The sequence below is a fragment of the Botryllus schlosseri genome, chromosome 15 (assembly GCF_051294905.1).
Source record: "Botryllus schlosseri isolate E-star chromosome 15, Bs_hap1, whole genome shotgun sequence".
Taxonomy (NCBI): domain Eukaryota; kingdom Metazoa; phylum Chordata; class Ascidiacea; order Stolidobranchia; family Styelidae; genus Botryllus; species Botryllus schlosseri.
In genome coordinates, this window is record NC_137250.1 from 19042721 (window position 1) to 19057621 (window position 14901).

The 14901-nt window shown below is 42.1% G+C and overlaps 3 protein-coding genes across 4 annotated transcripts in view; all 3 read left to right on the plus strand.

Moving 5' to 3' along the window:
* The window catches only part of LOC145456949 (uncharacterized), a 38974-nt gene extending 30780 nt beyond the window's left edge, over positions 1-8194 (plus strand). For both annotated transcript variants that reach the window (XM_080335095.1, XM_080335096.1), the window contains 5 exons: positions 1410-1514; positions 3881-3967; positions 5901-6001; positions 6723-6887; positions 7248-8194. In XM_080335095.1, coding sequence (XP_080191221.1) covers positions 1410-1514; positions 3881-3967; positions 5901-6001; positions 6723-6887; positions 7248-7950 — 1161 coding nt within the window. In that variant the 3' untranslated portion in view covers positions 7951-8194. The remainder of the gene's footprint in view (positions 1-1409; positions 1515-3880; positions 3968-5900; positions 6002-6722; positions 6888-7247) is intronic.
* The window catches only part of LOC145456953 (gonadotropin-releasing hormone receptor-like), a 126418-nt gene continuing 114992 nt past the window's right edge, over positions 3476-14901 (plus strand). The window contains exon 1 of the mRNA XM_080335103.1: positions 3476-3489. The gene's annotated coding sequence lies outside the window, so the exon portion shown is untranslated. The remainder of the gene's footprint in view (positions 3490-14901) is intronic.
* Positions 8323-14417, plus strand: LOC145456957 (uncharacterized). The gene is made up of 4 exons (XM_080335107.1): positions 8323-10851; positions 10919-10987; positions 12689-12915; positions 14135-14417. Exons 1-4 carry the CDS (start codon positions 10566-10568, stop codon positions 14318-14320), a joined length of 768 nt encoding a protein of 255 aa, XP_080191233.1. The 5' UTR covers positions 8323-10565; the 3' UTR covers positions 14321-14417.

Consider the following 14901-nt stretch of genomic DNA (forward strand, 5'->3'; position numbering starts at 1 on the left):
GGGTATAGAAGCGTTTCACAAATTAGATTAGAATTAGAGCAAATAAATATTTACTATCTAGATTGGAATTAGGTTACCGGCATTTGGCCCTAATTACTATCATTAGACAATTAGAATTATCTAGTGGTTGTCCAAGTATGTTGTTATGAAAGCGATGCATCGGCGTAGTATAGTATTATATATTCATAAATTCGAAAACGAATGTTTCACCTAATATGAGAGTATCCGTTGTTTTATGCGCTAAAATCCTTCATTTACACAATTTCACGCTTGTGTTTCGGATTACGCGGACCCGCGTTGGTAGCCCAATCGCATTTCTCAGAGTGCTACGCGATGCGGATTAAAGCGCCCCGTGTCCCGGGTGTGAATTGAAATCCGTTACGCGCACTACAGGATTTGTTATTACTCTCAACGGTATCCATTCCTCGTGTCTTGATCTGCTGCGGGTCAGCGCTACATCGTTTCAAAACAGGCCTGTCAACGCACGCCTTGACTTTTCAATTTGTGCGCGTATCGTGTCGCATTGCACTTGACCCGACCCGACGGTTTGCTGTACAATATTGTCGCGTTTTAAGTGCCCGTTCTTGACATTTGAGGGCGCGATATTGTAAACTGATTTTATCCGCGGTGGCTATCGAACGGGAGATTATACATGGACTTGTAATAATAACGGTTGAGATTGATCACGTGGCGTATGACCTGTATGGTGCGAAACAAGCCAGACTTGGCGTACAGAATTATGCCATACTCGCTCTTACGAAAATGATGTCTGATTTGATATGAAGAGAACCAAACTTGTTTAAATTTTCGAGTTGTCAAGAATTAAGTAATTCTAATGCTAATCTAGTCTGGAAAAATGTGTAGCTATAATTCTAAATCTAATCTAATATGTAATAAAATCTGTGTACCTATAATTCTAACTCTAGTGTAATTTGGAAAAATATTTAGTTTTGTTTTTGTTTGTGGTAATGGTGTTTGTCGACTACTATGGTCATTTACGCCAGGTCAATTTTCTTCATTATTATTCCGTAGCTGCCGACTTGTAGCACGGACCACTTCTGGGCTTTTATAAGACACCGCTTACACGGATGAGATGGCGAGGATGAGCCTCGATAAACCTCCAACGCTTGGGTAGGAATTATGGAGTTGACCTCGGTCGGACTCGAACCAGCAACCCATTGGTGTTGCAGCCCACCCACTATGTAGCAATATTTCTAATTATAATCTATTTTGGAAAAGCTGAAAAATTTCTAGTGGCCCAACTCTGCATAGGAATAACAGGTATTACATTTCCAATACCAAATTTACCAAATGCCAAATTCACTGGCACGAATGCGCACAATACACAAGTGTTATGCTTTCATAATCTAAATGAGCCGTCTCCCATTTCACTGTTCCCACGTTTGCAGGTCACGGGTAACAAGATGGGCGTTGCCAACCTTTCCGTCATATTCGGACCCAACATCCTGCACCGTTACAAGAAAAACCCATCCGCCAGCGACCAGCAGTTTCAGGTTCGTGACGTGGCGTCGGTGATACACGCGTTGCTTTGTATATACTATTGTGTTTAGTCTGTCGCTAAAATTTTGTCCGGCCTATTCTGATTATCTATAGTGAGATTCTAAGTATTGAGTTAATGCGCGGTGGGTTTAGTAATGAGAAACAGATCGTGTGCTTGCTAGCGCTGTTTTGATGACAAGCGGTTTTGTGTTGTGAATTGTGAAATTACTTGCGTTTCACATATTTTGATCTGTAGGACTTGCTGTTTTCGTTGTGGTTTTCTAGGTTGACATCGAGATGTAGGAATAAATCGGGTATTAAAACAGCCATGCATTACCATAAGTCGCGAGGTTTTATTGCGTATACACTGGGAGAAAGGTTACTTTGCGTATCCATTGAGACGAACGCCCCGACTCTCTGATATTGCTAATGACTAAACCTGAGTTTTAGCGGAATTATCAATGCCGATCATAATAATGTCTAGTTATCGGATGATTTTTTAATAAAAGCTCATCTCGTATTATGACAATCTGGCGATGTGATGTGTCGTGGCTACTAATACAATTTTTGTGAAAATACGAAGACCATCCTTGCATGAGGAATCGCTTCTTCTTACACACACAATGGTTCGAAGTCTATTCGCGTTTAGGTACTTTGTATGTTCTTATTAGGCAGAACGGTTTTGAATGACATCTCATCACAGCCATGTTAACATTATTGTACTGTTGTAACTGTTGTAATTGTACTATTGTAACATTATTGTACTGTACTACTTCAAGTACTTTGAAGTATGCATATGGTAGGCCTACGTTGTCTCAAGCGTTAAAATATAAATATAGTGATTCGTATCGTTATGTGTGTGAATATTTGAGCTTGACTTGAATTCGTCTTATATTCACCTTATCCAGACGCAAACTACGACTACTCCCGTTAACAAAGTTCAGCTCATAATGACGAGCTTGATGACATCGTAATTCGTATTATTCTCAGACACGGATTATAACAGAGTTATAGGAATGATGTTAACGCGATATCGCATTTACGTCTATTTTCTCACGACCGACTAATCCAGGGATTAGGCGACTTTTACCTTTGTCGGTGCGTTTTTTCGGTTGCGATACTTTCGCATTCCGCGTGCGATTGTTCATTTCACCCTACGGCGTAAACTACTTGCGTTACTAGAAGGTACCTTATGCGTAACATAACAAATAATATAGTTTTACTAGTCACGACCCCTCTGCTGAGCCGAATCTATTTCATGAATGAAAGAGAATGCATTCCGTATACCGGGATTTGTAATTTGGCGCCGCGTTGTGCGGTAAACATGTTGGCCGTTGTTGGGTTGACATGGTTTGTAAATTTTATAGTCCTCAGTCCGTAGGCACGTCTATCCTACAGACTTGGACTTTAGGGAAATGGAATTAAAGATCGTGGGTTTCAGATTTTAATGTATATGGATTTTCGAAAACCTTGTAACGAAAAGGCATCGTTTCCGGCTTTGAACGTGGATTTCGAAACTCGAATCCGGGAAGGCTTATACGTGAAAATGCGGTTTACGTCCGCTAATTGTCCATATGCATTAATTTTCATGTTACACAGCAGTGTTCTACCGCGAAAACTCGTATTTACCGAGCTCTATAATCAAGACACCACGATATATTGATTTTTAATAACTTTCATTCACCTGCCCGGGTCAATGGGCTCGCACCGTAAGGTTATAGCGCACTATCATGTCTAGTATTAGCGTAACATGAAAGGCGCGTAATTTGGGTCATACGCTCGGGTGTCGATTACAAGATTCACGTGAGTTCGAATTTGTCGAAGTTAAACAAGGTGCACGTATAGTCGCAAGGACTAGGGCGAATGCGTAAGCGTATGCGACCGCAAACCTTGGCATAGATTTATTGCGACCCGGCACGGAATTAGCGCGATATTTGGTTGCATTAAGATACTTACGGTCGAGTTATTAGGGTAATTGGTTGTATTAACGTTACCAGCCGTAATCAAACATAAGGGTATTGCATGTGCTCCTTAGTTTACGAAACACAGGAACGGATGGTGTCTGTAAAGACAGCGCGTGCTGCTTATTAAGTTGCTACGTCTGGTATGTGCCTGATAAATATGGCGGCGTGATGAATTGATTCCACCTTTGTATATATCTCGGCAATTTCATTGTATTCTCATACGTGTATGAGATTTTCATAATCCGAAATTCCCGGCGGTAGAAAGCCCCGTTGACTTCTCCGTGTTGCGAATATAGACACGTTATGCTGCTACGTCAGAGCTGTCCGATAATTCGGCGCGCGATGTGCGAAAAAGCACTTTGAAGTCATTGCTCTGTTTGCGGTGCGCTCGCCTAACACTCGCTTTGTCATTTCAGGTTCAGAGCTTGGAGCGCGCCGAAGAGAGCACTTACGTCATCAAGATCGTGGACGATATGATACGTTCGCAAAAGGATTTATTTGTGGTGAGTATTGACTTGAAGAGATGGAATTCAGCACACTCCACGCGCAGACAGTATTGGTATATTACGTGCTAGTAACGCACTAAAATCGCACTCGAAACGACCGCATTATTCGGATAAATATAGGTCCGATTCTGCTTTTAGCGGTACCATAAATCTACTGCCAATTGCAGACTAAAATCTCTTCAAGTACAACCCATATTTACACTATGATGTAATCTCGAGTCGTAAAAAAAGCTGCACGCAAACGGGCTGACTTGAATGTATAACCGCGGGTTAAATTCACATGCGGCCACATGCGTTATTTTGACTTTACAAAGACATATTCTTTATTTTTCATCCAAACGAAATACATATAAAACAGACTACAATGATGATAATACTGCAAAAATAGGAAGTACAATATTCGGTATCGGACAGGAATGATCGATACAGCCTTAGACATCAGCCAGTCTGATCCCACCGCATTAACAAGAACACTGTCTCTACGTGATCTAATAGCGAAAAATGCTAATCACAAAATGAAATAATAGAAAATCTTGGTGACTTGAATAGAAGCTAACATATAAAATCGGAGGCAATGTCTGGGCTAAAGAGGGTAACAGTGTTGGCAATACCTATAGCAGTTAATCAAGTACATCTTTTTAAAATCGATCACTGGTAAATTCACGTGTATGTCATGGTAATGCATTTGATATGAGCGTGAGCAGTCAATATATCTCTTATGGTTAGGATACTATTAAGTGAGGGTGCAGTACTGAGTAGATATTTCCTCTTGACGGGGATCTTGTATTCAATATAAGTAACAGTTTAATAATAATTTCATCGTTTCAAAACACCACAAGACTGCGAGACAATTAAAATATATAGGAAGGAGTCGAAACGACTTGGAGCAGTCTTTGAAGTCAGACACCCATATGAGCCTAGCGATGTAAATAAGAGGCGTGCACACTGGGTGGAAAGAAATAAGGTATGACACAGAACGACTAGCCATGAAAATAAATGAAGCATGTAAAGATAGGTGAGGTTGATATGTCAAATCTATATTGAACGCTGAACATCTTTAGCACATGTGCAGAAATCATCAAACACATAATAGCATGCGACAATTGAGCATGCGGGTAAAATTGGGGGTTAGGGACGGGTATTGTTGAGATTGGGTCAGGGTTAAATATATAATAAGTGTTGGTTTTGGGGTTAGGGTAAGATCTGGGGTTGTGAAACCACATGCCAAAGTGACGCATGCGAAAGTGTCGCATGTTGATCTGTCGTTTTTTCTCGTGCCGCATGGTCATATCTCGGGCAACCCACATCAGCAGCTATCTCATATTAATGTGGTTGTTTCGTATTAGTCGCTAAAAACCGAGAATTTACGCACCACCGGCCGCGGCAACGACGCTAGCAACTTTCGCTCGTAGTTTGACTGATCGCGATTACGCCTGTTGCTAGCTGGGTACGGAAGGGCAGCCGATAATAATAATTTTTAGCGATACGCGCCCGTTGGTGGTATATAATCTCGTGTACGCGTACGCGTTTCGGATCGGATGATGTATCTGTGATGCCGCGCGTCTGATTGATGCATCGCGAAGTGTGCAAAGTCGGGCTGGATATCGCGGGTGGGCTTGATAAGGTTATTTTAAGCGACGCAGCTATTTTCCCAGCGTCTTGTTGCGTAAGACACGATAGCCGATGCCGAAATCGTATACCAAGCGTTGGTATTTGAGAGCATGCAGTCGATATTACAGTACCACGATCTGACATATCTGTTACGGCCACATGTCACTTTATTTTGATCGCTTTTCTCTTATATGTTAGTTTCTGTTACGTTTAATCAGAGGTGCTCACAGTGCTCAGTAACGGAGTACTTGAGTAGTTACTTTCATTTCTGCCTCTAAGCATTACGTTGAAGACCTTTAAATAGTGCGATTCCGTTTAGATACCGAGGGAGACGCACGATGAGATACTGCGCACGCTGCAGGAATCGGACCCGGACGCAGTCGATTTTCTGCTCCGAAGAAAAGCGGCCAATTACGCAAAGTCAGTATGGCGGGATTTTTCAAAATTGCTCGCGCGATTCTCTTGCTCCATATAGCGGCACATTTCTTTTATTAACTGCAACGAGAAAAAACTCGCCAAGGGCGGTATCTATTGGTTGTAAACGCGAGACGACAGAACTCACAATAGTGATTTGCCGTACTCTTTTGTGAGGTGTAGGTAGAGGCGGTTTACGTAGTCAGCGTTGATGCTCAAGTAGAAGTACGGACATAAATCTCCACTTGATTACAGTACAAGTATCGATTTCCAAGACATGTTTTAAACTACGTCAATGTTAACAGTTTGGAAAAGTGGATTTGGTTGACAGATTTCAATTTTTAGCAGTTAATCTGTGGCAACTACATTCAAAATGGCACATTGACCGGTTGTCATGACGATTTCACTCATAAAAGCAATGCAAATGTGCCCCAAAACTACTTTGTACTTTATAAAGTACAAACCATAGGGTAATAGCAAGGAGTTATGCAAGAATATGTAAATTAAGAGTGGAAGCATTGCCAAAACATAGCCACCCTCCTATACTTGAATACTCCGAAATAGTACAGGTAGTCGGTGGATATTACCCCAAAGAATCGATCTGTTGCGTCACGAGCTCGATGACGTCAAAATAAACAAAACTGAACTAACAAAATGTAGGATGAACCAGTACCGTGAGCATGACTTACTCCGTTGACAATCGGCAAACCTTCCCTCTGCTTTTCAGAAGTCCGTCCCCGAAATTTCCGAGCGACAATCTGGACACGCCTTCCGATGAGACTGCCAAGAGTTTTCCCGCGCCGCCGCTCAGCGACATGAACAACAACAACAAAAACGGCAACAACAGTTCGACCGCGCTGGCCGCGAGGTATCGACCGCAAACAGACAGCAGGTGCGTTGCCGGCCAAGTATAATTAGGCGAATTGGCGAGTAGTAATACCCGATGTTGACTTGATAATAATAGAACTTACAAAGAAATTAGGATAATAGACAAACAAAGAAAACAATACGCGACGTAGCAGACTAGTTTTTTGTTTTTATTTAAATTTCTCGTAAGTTAGATTATTATCACATCTTCATCAGGCATATACAGTATGCACTACCAACGCCACGTGTATGTAGTCTAGTCATAACCGTCCGAGTAGGTTGTGCAACTTCGGTAGTAACCACATCCGCTTGTAGGCGGTATTTCGACAGACTTATCTGTATCTGTATAGGTTCAGCGAAATGATTGCGATCCTTCTTTTCTCAGGTACGCCGGGCCTGGCGCTTCCAATTTCACTCTATCCCCACCGCAGAGAGCGCCTTCCAACAGTTCCTCTTCGAAGACCAACCACTCAGTCACCTTCACCGAGGACGACATGAAAGAAATACTTAAACCAGAACCCACCACTGCCAACCCAGAGAAATCTCTTCTGTCCACGCAAGCCTCCGCACAATCATGTGCGCAGTCAAAAACCTCTTCACCCAGACCGCAGGGTTTGGCTGTGTCTCAGGAGGCGGGCAGTCCGAAATCGCCCACCAAGACCGGAATCCGCCACAGAACGAAGGCCCCGTCCCCTATCGCTTTGCGTTCAGCTACTGGTTCATCCACTGGTTTGGAAGACTGTAGTTCCGCGTCCAACGAATCGCTGAGCACAGCAAGGCCGCCCACTCCAAAACAGAGGAAAAACATAAGGGTCCGTATGGTTTCGAATCCTGATTTGGAAGTCTGTTCCGATTCTGAGACCCCGGTCAGGCGCAGTCAAGGGCGAGGCAGTCCACGCTTTCCCCTCCACACGTTAAAACTGTCGCGTCCAGCGCCCCCAGCAGAACCACACAGCGAAAACGTTGTGGAAATCAGCGACTTGACCCCGAAAACTTACGGCAGGGGCAGGCGGGTTAGCAAAGACGACTTGTACCTCTCGCAGCAGTTGCGGCGCAGGCTACAGAGGCAGCAGAGCGTCGTTATTTGACGTTTAATTCTCGCTTTTCGTGATCTCTGTGTGCCAATTTATTGTGTTTTGTAATTGATTTGCGTGTAGCGCGCAGCACATTCCCTTCAAACTTCAACTTGCGTTTTCTCGTTGCTATATGTGCATCCGAGTCTGTTCCATTTGTTTCGTCGTCAGCGGTGGAGATAATTCGTGTTGCTATTTCTTCGTTTTTTGCTTATTATTTTACAGTATTATCGTTTTAATATAAAATGTGCGATTGAAATGTGTTTCCGAGTGTTGGGTGTTACGAAATCGCTGATCGTTCCATGTACGAGAGAGTATATTGATTCTGTTGACCGCGAAATACTGAAGTCGCCGAAAGTATTTGAAAAAACTAGAGGTGGTCGAGTCAGTAACGAAGTGCTTCGTTTTCGGAGTACTCGAGTGGATTTTGTCATATTGTGCTACTTAGACAAGTATATAGAGCTTATGCTTTTTAGACTACTCCCACTTCAACTCAATAGATTTTGGGCAAAGATACTAATTCTCACACTTTGAATTTTGTAACGTAAGTAAAAACTATAGTTTTGGGCTATGTCTGCATCGCTTTTATGAGGCAAATTTTCATAACAAATAGGCGTAATAGGCATTTATCACGGTAGCTGAATATGTTCACGAAATATGCGCCTATATTGCATTAGAATTTATTATTTAGCATTAGTCGCCAAGATCCATCATTGAATTTCGTAAGTAATTCAACATCTCTTCAAAATCTCTATACTTCTGCTGTAATTGAGTAGACATATACGGTATTACGTCTACTTGAGTACCTGCGCTAACTACGTTGACTAAATTTGGTAATGACTAAAATAATGATAGGAAATATACGTTTAATTGCCACACTATAACATTTAATGGTATTGACAGGGAGGTCCGTAATGACAGCCGTCTTCTGGCTAGATCACAGTCAGCTATAGTTTTAGATGATAAAATCGATTTCCTCCTCGGCTATGTAGGAAAGATAATGAGCTTTACAGTGAACACGAATCAATAGTCATTAGAATACTAAGAAAATATTGAAACGAAGGGACAACTTCATTCCTAAAGTTACCGACGCCTATTTGCAGTGACGGCGGGAACTGCCACGAAAATATACATCCGAGGACCTTTCCAGCAACTCTCCACTTTATATCCAACTCAACCTGCATTCGTGTTTTTACTGAAAAGGTCATCGCATCGCAGAAATGATGATTACAAACTCACTTCCCTCCGATTGATCTTCGTAAACGGCAGCGTAACACAGCGGTACCATGGCGCACGAAAAATGTAAGTAGCCTATTAGCTTCCGCCGGACGCATATCTTTTCTGTTCCCTGTTATATTTACGATATTTGGTCTGTTTCTGCGTTAGTTTGCGCTTGTTAGGAAAACGATTAAACTTTAAAGCCCCCGAGATTTGCAGTACCATTTATATCACTTAATAGCAATATTTTGATGGTCTCTTCGTTGTTGGTATTCCACCTTGTTTACTTCATATCTCTCGGAATGTAGGCTATCTAAACAGCTTGTGGTTATTTATATCCCCCAATGAAGTCTAACGATTCACGATACAAATTGTTCAGTAAGAATAGCATGATCCAATATACATATGAATGGGATAAATTAAAACGTATGACTGCGATAGCGAATTATTCAACAGCGTTGGTAGTAGGCTAACGACTGACAGTATAGTGTGGCGGAATAGGGTATGATCCACAGCGACAACCCTAATAGATTGCAGGTTCGAGTCCGACCGAGGTCAACTCCAGAATCCCTTCCAAGTGTTGAAGGTTGATTTAGGCTTCTCCAGGCCATCTGATCCGCGTAAGCGATGTCTTGAAAAGCCTAGAAGTGGCGTGCTACAAGTTGGCAGCTACGGACTCGAAATAAGTAATACTGCCTGGTGTAATTGAGGATTGCAGTTGAGAAACACCATGAATACCACAAACAACAACTGACATTATATTACACACGTTGCAGTAGTTGATCCCAACCTAAATATAGTGAGTTTACTGATATTCCGAAAAGTAGGCCTAACCCGTTTTCTATCTACACATGAATCATGTCATTTGGCATAATGGAATCCATCAACGAATCTAGGCTGGGTATGAGTAATCAAGAAGGGCGGATAGGAAATCATAATTTGGTGGAAACTGTATTGTTTTAGGAGTGTTCACTCGGATTTCAGATTATACTGGATTCATCTGTTATGTTACAGATAAGGAAGAACGTATATACATCGAAGAATGTTTATTGTTATTGCTGGGTAAATCACTTTGATCTCATCGGTGGCGGCAGACAAGATTTTAGGTTGCGATGGAAAAAGATTGCAGTGGGAAGCAATATTATTATAACCACGACACATTCAAGTCTTGCGCGCACTTCAACTCTGGTGTGGCTCGGCGCGCGTGACAAAAGTTGCTTCGTATGTTCGGATAACTCATTTAATCCAGGGTGTCGAGGGGCTTGCGTATGAGTTGCAAAATTATTCTTTGCAGATACGCATCATCTGTAAATATGTATTTATTATTAGGAATAAAAAAGATAAGGCAGTAGTCGTGAAATCAACCAACAACCAAACAAATTATGTATTCGTTTACGTAGCGGATATTCGTTATGAATAGAATTGGAATTGCAGTGATTGTTTCATTCATTCTGTTAGCGAATTATGCTTCAGCTCAGCTGCAGCAACAACCATCCGGATGTTTGAATCTCAGACGAGCGCATCAGACCTTTTGTTCGGATGAATTGCTTGCTCTGGAGACACCGCATCGATCGGGTCAAGGCGCACCAGGAAAGAGGGGGCCGAGAGGAGAAAAGGGAAACCGCGGAGATCGTGGACCGCGTGGAATAATAGACCGAGATACGTTAACAGACATTGTCCAAGAAAAGGTGCGAGAAGGTGCAGTATTCATGGTACGCCACATGCACCTGATAGTTTACCAGGTGTTTACTAATATTATTGTTAGGCCTGAAGTCATATTCGGATGCTCTCTCAGAAGCAAACAAGCGAATCGAACAATTGGAGGAGAGAGAAGGTATTTAATGTATGTTAGTGGCAGCTCGTCAAAATATTGGACATACTGGGCGAGAGAGAGCGAGGCATTTACAAGCGAACCCACAGAAAACAATACTCTTTTCGCCACAATTTTGATATTTTCGTTGCTCTGCGTAAACACTAGTAAAAATTATATATCGGTTTAGAATAGGATTAGAGGGGCAATGCCACTAATGTCGTCATTGCAGTATGTCAAAACTTGTTGTGAACATTTCTACTGATATTGTTAATAATTCCAGACATTTATTGTGGCGCTTATTGCCTTTCTCGTCCTTTTGCGCCACGGTATTAGCAATTTTATGTTTTGCTTTGTCTTTGTAATCTTCATCGGTGTACGACTTTTCGCCGAATCGCTTTCGTCGTGAATATTATTGAAGAGATTCTTGGAGGTACAGAACCTCAATATACTATTGAATTGTATATTCATATTGAAATAAAACCCTAATATTTTCGGCTGACACTCGTCAGGGGTAATCGTCAGCAACTAGTAGAGAATTGGAAAGAACATTGTACATCAACAATCGTGGGGTAATCGTAGTGACGTCATATTTCGAGATTCCATTGTTGATATACAATGTTCTTTCAAATTCTCTACTAGTTGCTGACGATTACCCCAGACGAGTGTCAGCCGAAAATATTAGGGTTTATTTCAATATGAATATACTATTCAATTGAATATTATTGATACTGAATCAATGTAAATATAGCCTAGAGCAGATTCTAAAGTACGTATCGCTATTATAATGACATGATGACCTGGACAAATAGCTTGCCATGTTGCAAGAGTATGCCTGATTCAATAAATGTTGGGTATGGGTACTTCCAGCCACGCGATGGGCTGTCATCAGCGTTGGTGATTCATCAACAGTTGCCCCAATACGATGCTTTATGCCACGAAGGTCCATGTCTTCGACTTTCAGACAAGAGGTGTGGGCGGATCTCAAGGATTCGCATTTCATATTTTCCTCGACTCTCTCTCTTTCCCGGCTCTTCAACTGGGATCTATTGAGCCCTTGGGGGTCCGCGGCCTAGTTTTAGGATGGCATGAAAAGGCAACGAAAATCTTGATCTTCAACCTTATTTCAACTTTATTAACTTATCCCATATCAAGAAATATCAAGGACAAGAAACTATACAGTGACCAGTGAGGTAGCCTATATATATTTCCTATGGTATCAGGACTTTCATCCCTCATGGCGACAAAGCCGTGGTGTTTTCCATATGGGAAGATTCTTGCCAATGGAAGTATGAAGTCACTATAGCTAAGAGAGCATTTCGAAAACCAGTTCACCCCAACAATTCATTCGGCAAGATCTATCTATACTACGCACAAAGAAAGCTTAATTTGGGAAAACTATGGAACTTAGCCGAAGTCCGAATCATGGGCTCGTCACAGCGCAAAACGCCTTATTGTCTGTCGACTCGAAGCATCGTATAAATCGCACATTATGTCCAATTAATGCCTCAGGCCAACATTTCTCTCCGTCTAGCTAGGTCACACCGTGGTTCACGAAAACTATATCCCAAACAATTAGGAACCCGCGATAGCGATAAAAAAAGATACCGGAACCGATGTGTTATAGCCTACACCAGAGTTGTTCCAGTAGCCTAACCGTGCGCTTATCGCTTGCGTGCTATGCTCAGAAGCAACTCCGACTGTAAACATTCAATCACTTCCAAGGACTCTGCCCAGTGAAGCATGACGGGAAATGCTTTTGGGTGGATGTGCGCTATTACAAACTCCATTTCGCCGAAGCTCGGGCGATATGCGAAGCTCGACGCGGGAAACTGGCGAATATCTATTCGAAGTCCCACTTCGACATGATGACGAGATACATGAGGAGCTTGATCATTCCGGAAACGATGGAGCGGGTGAACGGGTGGCTGGGAATGACGTACCATCCGCAAGTGTGTACCGTTACTTCCAGTTGGGCTCCTGAATTTTACAATAGCCATAATGACAGTACCAAAGTAACTTTTAACTGTCACACTGACTTAGAACGGTACTGACAGGGAGAACAACATACAGAGGTGGTCATGGTCAGTTTTAGACCTGCTTCCACTTCTACTTGTAAGTTCTTTAGGCAAAATCACTTACTTTTCAAACTCTGCATTATTTAATGTGATTAAAGTAATTAAGTGACATGTCTGTGTCACTTTCACGAGTTAACGTGTCATGACTAGGGCCATTTTTTACCTAAAAAGGTCAGATTTTGACCAACAACAACAACAAAAGATACTTTCTTACATTCTCGGGTAGAAAGTGTCTGTTCTAACACTTCTAACTGAGTAGCTCGCCAATAATCGAGAAAGAATAACGTTCAGCAGCAGCAGTTGTTGGCTGGTAACACTGAAGTTGTGCGCACACTGCTGGTGACACACCGTGTTGCTTCATTCTGACATTGTTGTCTACATCACAATTTTCCATCCTGCGCTCCTTGATATAAGAACCAATACCCGCGCAGTCTTGCTTCAGTTAGGATATTGCGGTACGTTGAGCATAACACGATGTCAGCGTAGTTGTTTCATTTGGCCATTATGATTCACAATGTGCCGATAATTGGCCGTCTACAACGTCTCCACCAAATCTACCTTTTTGAAACAACTACTTGCGTCTTTCAGACCTACAATTTCTACTTCCCCCTGAAGTAGTTTTGACGTGTCTTGGAAATGGATTCTTTTGCTTGTTATCAAGTAGAAATTCACGGCGTTAACTTTACTTCTACTTGAGTAGCCTACCAACGCTGGCTATTTTGACCACCTCTGTGCTGTGTCTATAATTCCTTCCAGTTTGCCCCCGCGATTTTTCCTTCGGGCAATATCCAGCAAATCGCTTCGATCTCAACAAAGGGTAAATGTACATTTTCAACAGCAAAGCCCGTTCACGTTTTTAATATTATCTCTATGGCTATCTGTCTTCAACATTTCAATATGACTGAGCAACAAACAAGATCGCCGCTATATGCCGTTTTAGTTATTGTTGCGCAGCAGGTGTAGTCGTTCTGTAAATGTTTTTGTAGTGAAGATCGAATACACAATCTCCCTTTTTGGATCGGGTTAAAGAGAAAGATACGTCACAATTCCTATATGTCGCTATATTTCTAATCATCATTGATTTTACTTGCAGTCGCAGAGTATTCTTCTCTCCAACGGAACATCGGCTCCATACGTGAAATGGTACACTGGTCATCCCGGCACAAATTGCTGCTCTATGATACTCGCCGTCGGTACATCCTGGGAAGCTACCAATCAGAATATGTGGAACGCTGATCCTTCGTACCACCGGACAGTGGGAGTTATCTGCGAAATATGACTGCGCTCGATTCGATATGGATGGTAGCCTACATTTTGAGAAATCGACTGGCGCGTTTCAAAATAAAGTCATGGCATAATGAATGTGCGTTAGCCTACTGATGTTCTATAAGCCACATGCATGCACGAAACGAGGTTTCAATGCACCTTGATGGTCAAGCTATACAGATTGTGTGAGTCGGTCTCCGTATGATGGATCGGGCGTTACTAGCAACATCATTTATGTGCTCCCAGTCATGCGGTCCGTGTTACAGGTTGCAGGGGGTCCGTGAATGTATTGGAAATTTATACAATTCGTTTTTCATATTAAGTCCAATTAGGGTGGAGATTTTGGTTATCTAAATTCTGTAAACTATAGGACTAAATTACGAAGGGAGGGAAATTACTCCAACCGATCCGCGGGTCACGGTCGGGCACAACTAACCTATTTCATTATTCATTATGCTGACACGTCGGGTGTGGTTCATCATCACCATTGGTTTATTAGCAATTTTATCAGTTCAATACACCAAAAAAATGCGATACAATGAAAAGATAGGAAGGCGTCGAAGCGACTTGGAGTAGTCTATGGAATCAGACACC

Bases quoted from the DNA above. Each gene is read 5' to 3' on its own strand.
- LOC145456957 (XM_080335107.1), top strand. From the start codon at position 10,566: ATGAATAGAATTGGAATTGCAGTGATTGTTTCATTCATTCTGTTAGCG. The intron at 10,852-10,918 runs GTGCAGTATTCA...TATTATTGTTAG, and splicing joins CCAAGAAAAGGTGCGAGAAG to GCCTGAAGTCATATTCGGAT. The intron at 12,916-14,134 runs GTGTGTACCGTT...TTTTACTTGCAG, and splicing joins GAATGACGTACCATCCGCAA to TCGCAGAGTATTCTTCTCTC.